This window comes from Salvelinus sp. IW2-2015, linkage group LG18, assembly GCF_002910315.2.
Source record: "Salvelinus sp. IW2-2015 linkage group LG18, ASM291031v2, whole genome shotgun sequence".
NCBI classification, from domain to species: domain Eukaryota; kingdom Metazoa; phylum Chordata; class Actinopteri; order Salmoniformes; family Salmonidae; genus Salvelinus; species Salvelinus sp. IW2-2015.
In genome coordinates this window covers 14,020,948-14,034,614 of record NC_036858.1, presented here as the reverse complement: position 1 = coordinate 14,034,614, position 13,667 = coordinate 14,020,948, and the positions used below count along the sequence as shown (strand labels likewise).

The 13,667-nt window shown below is 46.8% G+C and overlaps 1 protein-coding gene across 1 annotated transcript in view; it reads left to right on the top strand.

Annotated features, from left to right (window-relative positions):
- LOC111977869 (calpain-15-like) overlaps nucleotides 1-13,659 on the top strand; it is a 29,179-nt gene extending 15,520 nt beyond the window's left edge. Inside the window, 9 exon segments of the mRNA XM_024007627.2 lie at nucleotides 747-930; nucleotides 1,301-1,524; nucleotides 3,849-3,974; nucleotides 4,177-4,329; nucleotides 5,893-6,054; nucleotides 6,191-6,423; nucleotides 7,332-7,495; nucleotides 8,423-8,601; nucleotides 9,615-13,659. Of these exon segments, the coding sequence (XP_023863395.1) occupies nucleotides 747-930; nucleotides 1,301-1,524; nucleotides 3,849-3,974; nucleotides 4,177-4,329; nucleotides 5,893-6,054; nucleotides 6,191-6,423; nucleotides 7,332-7,495; nucleotides 8,423-8,601; nucleotides 9,615-9,792 (1,603 nt within the window). The 3' untranslated portion in view covers nucleotides 9,793-13,659.
- The last annotated feature ends 8 nt before the right edge of the window (nucleotides 13,660-13,667 follow it).

Genomic DNA, 13,667 nt, shown 5'->3' with positions numbered 1-13,667 from the left:
AAAAAAAAAAAAAAAAATGTTTTTATTCATATTTACGGATCCCGTTCAAGTTGGTCATTAAGGTATCAAATCAATTCAAAATCAAATCCAATTTTATTGGTCACATACATGTGTTCAGCAGATGTTATTGCGGGGGTTTTGGCGAAATGRTTGCATGTGAAAGTTCACATGTTCAGGGAGGCATTTCGGCCCTACTGTGAAGTAGGAAATAACAAAGAACCCACACAATCCTGAATCTGGTCATAAATGTGAAGAATAAGTTATWTTGTCTGACTTATACTAACTTARATACGTATAACCTTCTTGTCTGCRTGCCTTCGTCTCGGAAACACASTGACTAGGATCTGGTTTCAATGATGGACTCTTGGCATAGAGGAACTATGTGATTACTTTATCCTCTTGAATAACATCCCGAATCGTAGCTCGCAAGATGGTAGAAAACAGAAGTTYTTTTTAATGAGTGCATTTCYCAAGTGGCTAGTTTGTATCGACTGCCTGAACTAAAACCACTGCAAAGGTTGTGCCTGTAAACCTTGGTTTTGAATCGCGGAGTTCTGGCATGTCTGCATTGTGATTTGTTGGGATAGTCCCCAGGATAGTTTTTTTTCTCTCCCCTTATCGACGTAGGCAGTGCCAAAAGAGTCCATAGTTGAAACCAGACCCTAGTCACTGTTGCCCAGGGTCGGGTTTTTGACGCTATGCCTGCCCGACTTGCTGACTGACTATCTCGTTGCTGCCCCCTGTAGGTTCCTGAGTGCGTTGGCGGTGCTGGCGGAGCGTCCGGAGCTGGTGGAGAGGGTGATGATCACCAGGGSGATCTGCCAGGAGGGGGCCTACCAGGTCAGGCTTTGTAAGGATGGTACCTGGATCACCGTGCTGGTGGACGACATGCTTCCCTGCGATGAGCACGGATACCTGCTCTTCTCCCAGGTAAGGGCTGGGACACCACACGCACTCACGCGTGGTCCTTCACTGCTTCTGTGAACTCTGAACGTTGTCTTCCCTGTATGTTCATTGCGTTGCACGGTTCATTCACTGCTCATTCATTTTACCTCCTCGCTCTCTCTCTCTCTCTCTCCATTCTTCCTTCTCTCTACCCTTCTCTCTCCCTCTCTCTTGTTCTCTCTCTCTCTGTGTCTCGCTCCCTTTCTCCATCATACACTTCCCTKTATCCCCTTCACTACCTTTCTCCGTCCTTCCTACTTCACCACCGCTATCCCCCTCTGCCTTTCACGATCCCTCTTTTCTTCTCTCTCCTTCCTCCCTTCCTCCATCCTCCTTCCTCTCTCTCCCTCGCCAGGCTCAGCGTAAGCAGCTCTGGGTGGCCCTGATAGAGAAGGCCCTGGCCAAGCTCCATGGCTCCTACTTCGCCCTGCAGGCGGGGCGCGCCATCGAGGGCTTGGCCACGCTGACGGGGGCGCCGTGTGACTCCCTGATGCTGCAGGTCAGCTCCACCAACCCCCGCGAGGAGCCCATCGACACGGACCTCATCTGGGCCAAGATGCTGAGCTCCAAAGAGGCCGGGTAAGGGGGATAGAGGGGGGGGGTTTGCTCAAGCTGTGTATATGTATCATGATGTGCACAGATGGCACGAGGTATGAAGTAGTTACTCGAGAGTCTAGGTCAAGAACAAGTCCATTCATTTGAGAAGTCATGAAGAGGCCTATTGAATGGACCCTGATTATGTCTACTCCTTGACTAACAAGCATGTTCAATGGAGAATGCTTTTTAGTCCATTGAGTAGGCTTATATCTGGATCTGTTTTGGCAACCGCCCCCAAGAGTTTTTAGGTGACACGTGATCAATGTTCCCTCTAARTTTTCCTAGACACTGAGCAAACTTCAGGTCTGCTGAYCGCAAAAATTCRGTGCAACTTCCAGCGCACGTTTACTGTGAACACTTGAGACTTTTGAAAAACAATATGCAGGGCTTGACAAGAACCTGATTATCCACATGTCCTTCAGACACGTTGTTGTGTTGTTTGGTGCAAGAAACCACTTTACAAAATATAATGCAGTATTATTCCCTTACCATTATTACAGAGAATCAGACAAATMATGCTTCCCGCTGCCTATTGGCTACTTAGCTTATTCATGCATGTCTCAAAATACAACACTGTCCCTTTAAGACAGAAAAAAGCCCATTACCTGACTTGCTTTTCAAAGATGTCTAGAAATGTACACGTTGTGTGCTCTTGTAGGAAGCAATCACTCCCCTATTGCTGACTACAAATGATCAATGACTCCCTAACTAGCAAAGGATATGAACAAAATGTGTACACGCGGTTACATGCAGCTGTCGCTTTAATCTCAAAACAAGCGTATCTACTTACGACCACAGCTGTAAACACGGTCCAGTTCAAAGTAAATGGCACAGATCCATATAAGGCAATGGACTATTTGCATATAAGCCTACTGCAGCTCTGATTTGTTCATTCCACAGCGGTCTGTGTAGAGTACGTGCTGAGTAGTGCGTGTCAATGCAGTGGAATCCTACTCCGATGCGTTCTGCCTCCCAACAAAATCRCTTGCCMACTTCGTTTTGTTTCGGTATGTTGCGTTGTAAGTGGCTAATATTGCGTTGATTCGATCACAYTTGCCACAGTAAAGGGAAACGTTGACAGTGTTAACTGGGGAAACTCGAGAACTGTGGTCACCAATCTTGTCTGAGTCAAGATCACTTTGAGTCAAAATGCAAGCCGAGATCTATCGCTCAGATYAAWWWWWTTAGCARGACTTAAAAAATGTACGCCTATGCAACATMAACCAATTAAAAACAGTACTGTAGCAATGAGGTTTGTGCAGTAAGGTATAGGCCCAATACATGATCACTGTATATTGCCTTTGCTCGAATTGTTTCGCCCATTTACATAAAAAATGTTGGTACGCMCCATGATCGCACCGGTAATAGATCTGTTGTTGTATTACTTGTGAAGTACAGCTGAGTGAGCATACATTTAAATCATTGGCTTTTTATTTTACTGGGCTGATGGTACCTGCATCTCATGGTCAGTCTCAGCAGAGGGAGAGAGCAGCAGACTGAGGGTCCGCCTCTCAACATCCCTCCGCTCTCCCTTTCCTCCACTGACACTGACTGAAAAAGGGACACCGTCTTCCAGCTGATGGCGAAAGTCGAGWCGCACCGCATTATTTCTGCCTCCTGCACAAATTCATGTTGTTAATCCTATGAACAGAGAAAGTTCAATATTCCTCAATATTAAAAAAGACCCAAGCCGCTAATAATAACAACAATGCAAGCCGATAGATACAGTACACATTCCTACTAATTCATTACTGCTGCAGTGCTTGTTGCAGCGCCGAGTGGAAATAGGTAGAACGAGCATTTTATMGCTTATAAAAGTGTTGAATACAAAGTGTTGAAAACAACATCTCTTTGCTGTATTCGTTGAGTCTCTCTCAAGTCATGGTTTTAAACGTTTTGATATCTCACAGTATCAGCTTTGCTTTTARGCCTGCTACGTTACTGCAAACACGGTCATCAGAGCCATCCYATTGGCCAGCGGTAGGCCTGTAGTGCACTTGATTTGCTCTCTGGGCCCGCCGGGAAGGCAGAGTTTGTACCTTCAGARACATGAAATGGTTCAAAATGGCAACAGGTCGCCTACCCTACCGCCAACAGACAAAAAAGAACACACAAAAAAAGAACACAAGGCTTTATCMTACAGAAATGTTTGGCGATCAACTAGGAATGCCTTMGAGAACGYCCMGTTGGTGACKAGTGCTCTAGAAAGTTGTGTGAAGTTCAATCTCGTGCTTCTCTCTGTGGGCTGATATTGCTGCACGGCAGTCTGAAGGCTTCTCTGTCTYTGTTCTGTGTGTGGTGGGTAGGTTTCTAATGGGGGCGTCATGCGGAGGAGGGAACATGAAGGTGGATGATGTGACGTACGAGTCGTTGGGCCTCCGCCCTCGCCACGCCTACTCTATCCTGGACGTACGGGACGTACAGGGCTACAGGTGAGAGCCGATTGGGTTACTAGTGGGGTTTGGCTAATTGGTTACAAATGATAAGGGGGTGGGGRTTTAAGTTATTGGTGAGAAGGGCCATGTCTCTTTTTCAGATTCCTGTCATTGTGTCCTTTATTCCCGAACCCTGATAAGTGTCCTTCAGTTTTTCAGTCCCAATTGCGTTGTTTTTCTCTCTCTCTCTGCCGCTCAGACTACTGCGGTTGAGGAACCCGTGGGGTCGCTTCTCGTGGAACGGCAGCTGGTCAGACGAGTGGCCTGATTGGCCGCAACACCTCCGCCATGAGCTCATGGCCCACGGCAGCAGCGAGGGTGTCTTCTGGATAGAATATGGAGACTTCATCAAGTAGGTCCCGTCTCAATGCGTCTCAATGTGTCTGTCTGTTAGTGTTGCCCGGTATACCGAAACGTCTGTACTTTTTCGAGCCTAGAACATGAATAACGGTTCGGGACTAGAATTTMTATTACTTTAGGTACTTCTGTTATAGCACTGGGCCTGCTCGACTTTGTCTGCACTGGGAGTCTGGGCAGCATCATGTTTGCTCCCTGCTCGTGCTGCACAGAAGTAAACACACTTGAATATTGCAAACAATGTCCATACAGGCCAGAACACTGTATTTCGACTGTCCGGACTGCTGAAAAAAATCATATTGTTTGAATAGTGAAATCATTTCAAATGCCCATCCCTAGTAAAGGGTGCTTGACAAACAGATACATGATGTTAAGTCATCACAGCGTTTTAACAAGTGTAGCCTAGTAGAAGAACTACGAACACCACAGTAGTCCTTCACTCTGGCTTCAGAGCTTTTTTTTTATGTCTTCCATCTCCTTCCTCTTATCCCCCTCTCTTCTTTTGGGAAGACAAAAGAGGGGAGCAGACAGATGACAAAGCAGAAGGGTGGGGGGAGGGTGGGGGGGTGATAAAACGGTGAAAAACAGACTGAGAGGAAAAGAGGTGAGTCAGTCACTGGGTCTCTGGGGGCGGTCGCTTTGAAGCAGAGCCATTTTTATTAGCAAGCCAAACTGGGGGGGTGGGGGGGTGGAGAGGTAGGTAAAAGTGTTGGCTTTGATCTGTATAAATACATTTGAAACGCGTGTGCGTGTGAACGACTGGAATGTCAGGTCAGAGGGTGGTCTTCAGACTTGGGTTTTGGTCAAAGTTGTCAGGAAAACATCAACTTGTAAGAGAGGGAGAGGAAAAGGATGTCAAGATAGCTCATGCCTTAAGAAGTCAAATGAAGGAGCTGTCTTCCACAAGACTTTGTGCTGATCAAAGATGGGGCTTATTGGAGTACTGCCGTGAGGGTGTGCGCGTGTGCATGCATCTATGTGCTCTTTTGATACAGTATAGCCTTCACGTAAAGTTACCGTGTAGGAAGGGAGTCCTGTCATGGCATGCAGCAGCCGTGTGCGTGACTGTTTGTGCGTGCGCGTTTGTGGGCTGATGTRAACAGATGCTGCAGAGGCGCATCACACCTTGGATTTCTAATTGGGCCTAACACAACTCCTTGTGGTGCACCACACTGCTATTTTTTGGAAATCACACACTGCTATTAACCCTGTCAAGGGACTATGGTTTTATTGTTGGCCCAGAACAGCAAAATTGACAATCTTTACAGATTTAATTTAATGGTGTCAGCACGTGATGTATCGACATTCGTAGAACAGATATTGTATGTTTATTTTCTGGGCAGCTTTTCTTTGCCTTTTGTGTCTGCGCAGTTGAAGCAGTGGTGAAACTGGCTGGGTAGTGAAGCGGCTAGTGGTTATCAGTGACATCACAATTGGCTCTGAGCGTCGAGTGTTATTGTACATCAGGCTGTAAGATCACATCCCGGTCAGGATGGAACCGACTGTTACACCGTCAGCGACTCTAACTCTGTCTGTGTATTTTTTTGTCTTTCCACAGGTACTTTGACTCGGTGGACATCTGTAAGATCCATTCAGACTGGCAGGAGGTGCGGTTGCAGGGCTATTTCCCCAGTAGAGCCTGTGGTCCGGTTACGGTTACCGCTCTGACCATGCTGGAGAGGACCGCGCTGGAGTTCGCCCTCTTCCAGGAGGGCAGCAGGTACTTTCTGTCTTTCTTTCTCTCTCGCGCGCGCTCAACAGCCACCTGTTGGAATGAAAAAGAATCATTTAGACCGTGTAAATAAACAATCCAACTTTTTAAACTGCTGAATCTTMATTCCCCTTCCTCCTCCTAGGCGGTCGGACACGGCAGACGGCCACCTTTTGGACCTGTGTATCATGGTGTTCAGAGCATCGTTTGGCAGTGGCAACAAGCTGACCTTGGGCAGGCTGATGGCCCACAGCAAGCGGGCCGTCAAGAAGTTTGTGGGCTGCGACGTGATGTTGGAGCCGGGCGAGTACGCCGTGGTGTGCTGCGCCTTTAACCACTGGCAGATGAACGTCGGCGGAGTGGGGCCGCCCACACCAGGTACACACACACACACAGTATATATACAGTATATCCCTCTACAGATTGGAATGAATGGATGGTAGATGAGTACCGCCCAAACACAACTGACATATTTCATGGTATGCATGTGTCAGCTCATAGTGTGAACGTGTCAGCTGTGTTTGAATGTGTGTGTGAGCAGCCGGTAAAGCATTTAATAAGCAGAATGTGCTTATGGGCTGAATCATCTATAATAGACTCACATGGTAGCGGTCTCCATGGGTCCAAAAAGTTGGACCRGTTCCGAAATGGACCTGGGGCTTTCCCACCCGGACCCGGTATGCATAAATAGCGTTTTTAAATATAGAGACRCGCTCCGAACAGACCCGAGGACAACTGTTCCGTCGAGACCTGGTGGGATCCGGGCTCGGTCCGATCCGAGTGAGGGAAGCAGGAGAAAAGTCTGTTTTTTAAGCTACTTTATTAACCGAGGCTGATAAAGCGTTAGAGGAAGGAGAGGGAGAGGTGCCGCTCTAGCAGGGAGAGACGGCATCCAACCAAGCCGACTTTGCCGCTTTGATGACTTTCTGGAATATCCCTCTGTAGGGATTTGGAACTTTCTGGAATATCCCTCTGTAGGGATTTGGAACTTTCTGGAATATCCCTCTGTAGGGATTTGGAACTTTCTGGAATATCCCTCTGTAGGGATTTGGAACTTTATGGAATATCCCCCTGCCAGCTTGTGGATTGAACCTTGTCTTTCAAATGAGGGAACAAACAACAAAATGGAAGCGAAGAGTAAATTCAGCAACTTGGAGGGCAGTGGAAGTTGACCCTAGCCACTTCTTTATTGTTAAAACCAATGTTTTGGCCCTTAGCCTTCATCGGGGTTTTATTACGGTCGACCAATCACAGTGGGAATAAAATGGAGTCTTGTCTTCTCTCAGTGGCYAGCCCCACCAGTGCACGGCGTCCCAACCAGGACTTCCCAGGGCACATCCTGGCCATCTACAGCTCCCGTCAGGTGATGGTGGAGCAGGTGGAGGCTACCGCTACCACGCTGGCCGACGCCATCATCCTACTGACCGAGAACAAGGGGGAGAGACACGAGGTGAGGGGCATGGACACACACACACTCACAATGAGAGACACACACTCAGAGACACACACATTGCAGTCCTCCTGATCGGCAACAAGGGAGAGGGGTGAGCCGCACACACACACACTCTCACACACACACTCCCAAAGAACCAACCGTTTTTCATCCTTAACCAAGAACAAAAGACTGTGTGTTGGAGTTTATGTACGTCCCACACACACAGTGGACAGTGGAGACTGGCACACACACACACACACACACACACACACACACACACACACACTCACAGACACACACCAAAGAAGGCTAGAGTAAGTAAGAGAATGTGGGTGAATGTGAATTGGATGCACAAATGAAGTATCCGCTCCACATTCACACACTTGCGCCTGTCTGAAAGGGTCTGTCACGTTTCCAGGTATTTCAGGGGGACGGCGGGGCTATGAAATGTAAGCGATGCTCTGTTGAATGATTCKGTTTTCCAACTCTGAACCTACTAGCCAGCGAAGGTGACCCAACACCTTTGGAAACGTTCGTGGCAGCATGAATGCTCCGCTGCTGGAGTGAAAACCTGGGTTACACTTCCTGCTATATGTGGAGCGTTTCTCAAAAGTAGCACACACGGGGGGGATATTCCTAGAGACTGGTTCGTTAAACTATTGTGTAACCCTGTCATATTAGGTATATATTATGATGTAGTAACAGGCTGTCTGTGTGTCTTACTTACTTATTGACTTTATTGTCCCCATGGGGGAATTTTGTTGCAGTGTCATGTACACGTTTAAAGTGGCGTTTAAATACAAAACAACATTGACAAAACAACTTTCATAACAGTTACATACCAATAAAACATTAAAAAATAAAATAAAAAGACTAGCCTGCTGGCCTTACTGGTCTGTCTGTCTGTCTGTGTGTCTGTCTGCCTCTTATCTGTGTATGTAGGGTCGCGAGGGCATGACGTGCTACTACCTGACCCACGGCTGGGCGGGGCTGATCGTGGTGGTGGAGAACCGCCACCCCAAGTACTACCTCCACGTGTCATGTGACTGTACGGACAGCTTCAACGTGGTGTCCACCCGCGGCAGCCTTAAGACCATCGACAGTGTACCGCCTCTGCACAGGTACTGTACACCACACAGTACATTGTTTTCATGGCCTGTTTAGAAAGTACACTCACACACCGTAACTGGCTACCAGGTGCATGGAGGAGAAAGTGTACTAAATACAAATACAAGAAACTAGAGCACATTTAATTTGTATATAGGCCTATATACCACTGTTGAAGACTGTCTTTTTTTAGGTGTTTACTTGCAGTCTTATACTTCGTTGTTATATACAATTCTATTAAAAACTGCAAACATTCCTCTCCACCCTATGGCATAATGTGTAGAATTGCACAACATTAACTATAAAACATGTTTTTTAAATGATATGGATGTGGGTACCCAGGACTGTGGCCTTTCATGACGAGTTCATTTATTGTGGCCCCCACCCTGATCAACGTTGCCCTTTCCCTGATCTACACCGAGTGTATAAAACATTAGGAACACCTTCCTAATGTTGAGTTGCATCCCCTTTTGCCCTCAGAACAGTCTCAATTCGTCGAGGGCACGGACTACAAGGTATCGAAAGCGTTCCACAGGGATACCGGTTCATGTTGACGCCAATGCTTCCCACAGCTGTGTCAAGTTGGCTGGATGTCCTTTGGGTGGTGGACTATTGATACACACGGGAAACTGTTGGGCGTTTTTTGTTTTAAACAGCAGCGGTGCAGTTCTTTACACAAACCGGTGCGCCTACCACCATACCCCGTTCAAAGGCACTTCAATCTTTTGTCTTGCCCATTCACCCTCTGAATGACGCACACACACAATCCATGTCTCAAGACTGGAAAATCCCTCTTTAACCTGTCTCCTCCCCTTCATCTACACTGATGGAAGGGAATTTAACAAGTGACATCAGTAAGGGACCATAGCTTTCACCTGGATTCACCTGGTCAGTCGTGGAAAGAGCAGGTGTCCTTAATGTTTRGTGCACTCGGTGTGTGTACCACATCGTTCTGCTGGGGACAGTGTTGCATGAATGCGTGACCATGTTTCCTGACTGTGTTTTCTGACTTTTTCTCCCCCTGCAGGCAGGTGCTGGTGGTGCTATCCCAGCTCGAGGGCAACGCAGGCTTTTCCATCACCCACCGGCTGGCCCACCGTAAGGCCGCCCAGGCCTCCCTAGGGGACTGGACCCCCACCAAGGCCACGCACAGCCCCCAGCTCACCCCCGACATCGACGGCCTGCACCGGCCACGGCCCCTATGACCACGGCCCCCCTTCACGCACACACACACACACACAAGCTGATGATTCTCACGTTGACACACGCGTACGTGAACACATTRGTGCGGAAAGCGGGGGGCTGTGTGACGCTGGAGTAAACACATATGGATAGAGGGAGGGGGTGGATTGTGGAGACATCCGTGGGAAGGATGACTGGACGGAGTACTGGCGGTTTTCTTCCTCTTCCTCTTCTTCCTCCTCAATCCATGAATGATGGGGACTCGATCCTGCCAAACCACCTGGATCCAGTTGGGAAGGAGGAGAGGAGAGTGGGTGGATGTGCCATTTTGGATGAGATGGGAGATGAGGGAGCCCTCCRAGGTGACGTCAGTGTTTCTAGAGGGGTCCTGAGCCTGAGACCCTCCAACCTCCAACCAACCAGGAAGGATTCTAGACCTAGCCTCGTCAACTACAACACTGTACTGTTTGTCTGTCTGTGGACCAGGGATATTACCCAGACAGACACCCTGACCAGAACAGACCAGRGCCCGTTCTTTCTCTAACCCCCAACAGATGTCAACGAACGCCCAGGAACACTGACTGTTGACCCCACATCCCAAAGGCTAAAGGTCATTCAGAGGCCAGGGTGGAGTGCTGTAACTGCTGAGCCACCTGGTGGCTGTTTCCCCACAGAGCCAATCAACCACGCTGACCTGACCCCACTGTTCTTGGTCTATGGACCCACCCCACCATACTCGAGGTAGAAGTTGCCTTGAGCTGGTCTAGGATRAGCTTCCCCTCCTCAAAGCCTCACTCCCAATAGGCGCTGCTGTGAGAGGTTTAGTTTGGGAGGGGGAGGGTTAGGTGCTCTCTCCCCCAAGCCCCCTGTCCTGCCTCCTGTACCCTGCACCTTTGGAGCTGTCAACTATCAACAGGATTGGGAGGGGGGGGGGGTACAATACTCTACACCATGGTACTATGTGAGCCAAACCCGACTAGCGATTTTACCACAGTCATTTACATTTTTTAAGAAGTTTTATTGTCTTTCTTTGGTCTGTATTTTGTACGGTGCTTGAATCGTTTCAGAAGTCGTCTAGGTTACCGTCTCCACCCGTCTCTCCACCCGTCTCCTCTGTCTTTCTGTCGGTCAACTGTCCAAGCCCTCCCCTGTTTCTCTGCTGTTGAAATGCTGTGTTATTATTTCTCCAACGCAAGTCAAAGCCTATCCACCTCAAATATACGCTGGACTTTGACTCTGTTTCGAAGATAATGTCAAATCAATGTGTGTCATAGACAGCTGTACCGTACGGGACAAATAGCATAGCTGGAATCTTCAAGTTGCCGCACCTCGCTGTTTTGACTCGACTTGCTGTCGTTCGTTATCCATGCGGTCCACATCGGTGTCGTCATCAGCCATTTTTTTTTTTTTTTTTTTTGAAACACAGTTGTCTCTTCCAGCATATCTGGTCAATATTATCTGGGTGTCGAGAAAGAGGAAATGTAACCTCTTGCCCTCTATTTTCTCTCTCTGTCTTCCTCTTACTTTCTCCCCTCAGTTCAGCGATCAATGCCGAAGGAGGCAAGAGATCTTCTTTTTTRCCCCTGCTCTGTCTCCCTGAGGTTGATTGACTGCACATTAAGTCAAGCCTGTCTGCTCACATTTGGTATATCAAGTCTCGCTCCAGCATCAGCATCAACTCTTCAGCTATACAAAGCTGGTTGAAGTCCCGTTGGGGGAAAATACAACAGTGGAGGTCAATGGATCGTTGGCGTATTCAAAGTCTCCATTGTAGGTCTACCTGAATTGTTGGTCTGTCGTCTCCTTGAAGTGGAGACTTCTAAGTAAGGGAATACTTGAGGAAGCCATGATTGTTTGGATAGTGAGTTTAGTTTACAGTTCATTTGATGTTGTAGACCTGTGTCGTATTCATTATTCACCAGATGGAAGAAAATGGACTGAAACGGGGAGGGACTACCTGGACTTGTCCAATAAGAAACGGTCATTTCCATTCAAGACGTTTTTCATTGCTTGCCCGAATGAACAGGATTTTGAAACGGCCCAAAAGCACATTAGGGAACAAATTCTGCTTTTTAATAARGAATGAGAGATTTTATTGGACACAGAAACACACACACACACACAAACGCACACACACAATTGCTCTCTCACACACACACACACATACACTGAAGAGGCACCTGAGAAATGTAGATGTGAGGGCAGAATGTAGCGTTTTCTTCCTTCTCCGGCAATCTTGGAGCACTGTCATATTTCCCAGGATGCACAGGGAGCAGTGAGGGATGTGAGTGATGTCACAACTGTTGGTCATGTTTTACGCCAGATCCATCAGACTTCTAGCCTGGTTGACAATGCGGTGAGTGTTCAGTCTGATTTAACCAGACTTCACCAAGACAACACAAATCCCTCATTTTAAGCTGAAACAATTCACTCGCTCCATCRCCCGTCAGAGGAGAAAATCCTTAAACGCGATACCGTCTTAGTTCGCCGAGGTTTGGGAGATTTCTTGGGAGTTAAGTGGAAGAACTTAAGATGTAACTTAAGTCTAAGTTAAGGCAGAACTAGAAATCTTTCTTTTATGTAATAAAATGAATTGGGAAAACTTGGGAGAAWWWTWWWMTTTGGGGGTGCACTCGAAGGATGATTTGTTTAGGCTATTTGGATGTATTGATTTGCATAAATACATTCACCTTCCTTTGCATGTGTTCGAATGTACTGTAGTGTCCCCCCAAAATAATGGAAGAAAGACCTTGAGCTGACGATGATGTCACACATATGACCGTTTTGACACCACTCATGACAAATATATAGCCTGGCAACGTCATGATACGTGCTGTCTCGTGCAATACAACAACTTCTAACTTGTTGGATAGCCAACTAGTAGCATATTTCATGYCGGTGTCATCAAGTACTGTATGTATTATGACCATAATGTAGTTCAAGTTGTCCACTGTTATAGTCAATGTTTAACATGTACCGGAACACTTTCAGGAGAATGACTATTTGCTCTCTATGATTGCAGCCAAGTAGCTGTCTATTCTGTGTGTTAATTCATTTATTATTCKKKKAAAAAAWAATGATTTGATCAAAGCACAAGAGAACCTGCTCTTCTTATCGCAAATGTAAAATMTGTGCGAGAAGGTTGGGATACATACAGTATGTATGCATGTGTGAACTGTGGATGTGATGAGTACTGCCTGAGTGAACCATCCATTTGATTGATAGGTGACAGAAAAAATCAATGTTTATATGTTTTAGCCCAGTGGGGCTGTCGTTTCTTGGAAACTGAAACCTGCACTGAAAAATACCTGAAATCAAAGGCACCTCAAATGTCAGCATCATGAGGCTCTGTGACTTCACTTTACATGTCGTGTGCTTACATTTAGTTTTTTTGTTGTTGTTGTTGATATATCTGTTTTTATTCATGTTGTCATTTCGCTCTCTCTCTCTCTCTCTTCATGTCGTTCCTGTGGATAATTCTATTCGTCTCGTGTTGAGTTGTGGCGGTGACTCTTCCTGGCAGTAGGGGTTGGCCCGTGGTGTTCACAAGAGGCTGTGGCCATTCACAGTCCATAGCCAACAGCCTCTTAACTATCTGGTTCTGTCTTTGTAAACTGTACAGACTCCAGTGCTATAATCCACCCCAACCGACACAGTGAACCAACTGTTTTACCTTGTACAAAAATCTAATCAAATCCAACATAATGCTGTAACAGAAAATTGATCTCTTATTTGGGCAGGAATGTGATATATAGAGTATTTTATTGATTTTGGGGGAGGGGGGAAATATATGGGTATATGTATAAAAACCTATGTATGTTTAATTTTCAATCTCAGGTTCCAATGGACCAAATAAAGTTTTTTTTTTAAATAAAACATTACAACGGTTAGMTTCTTA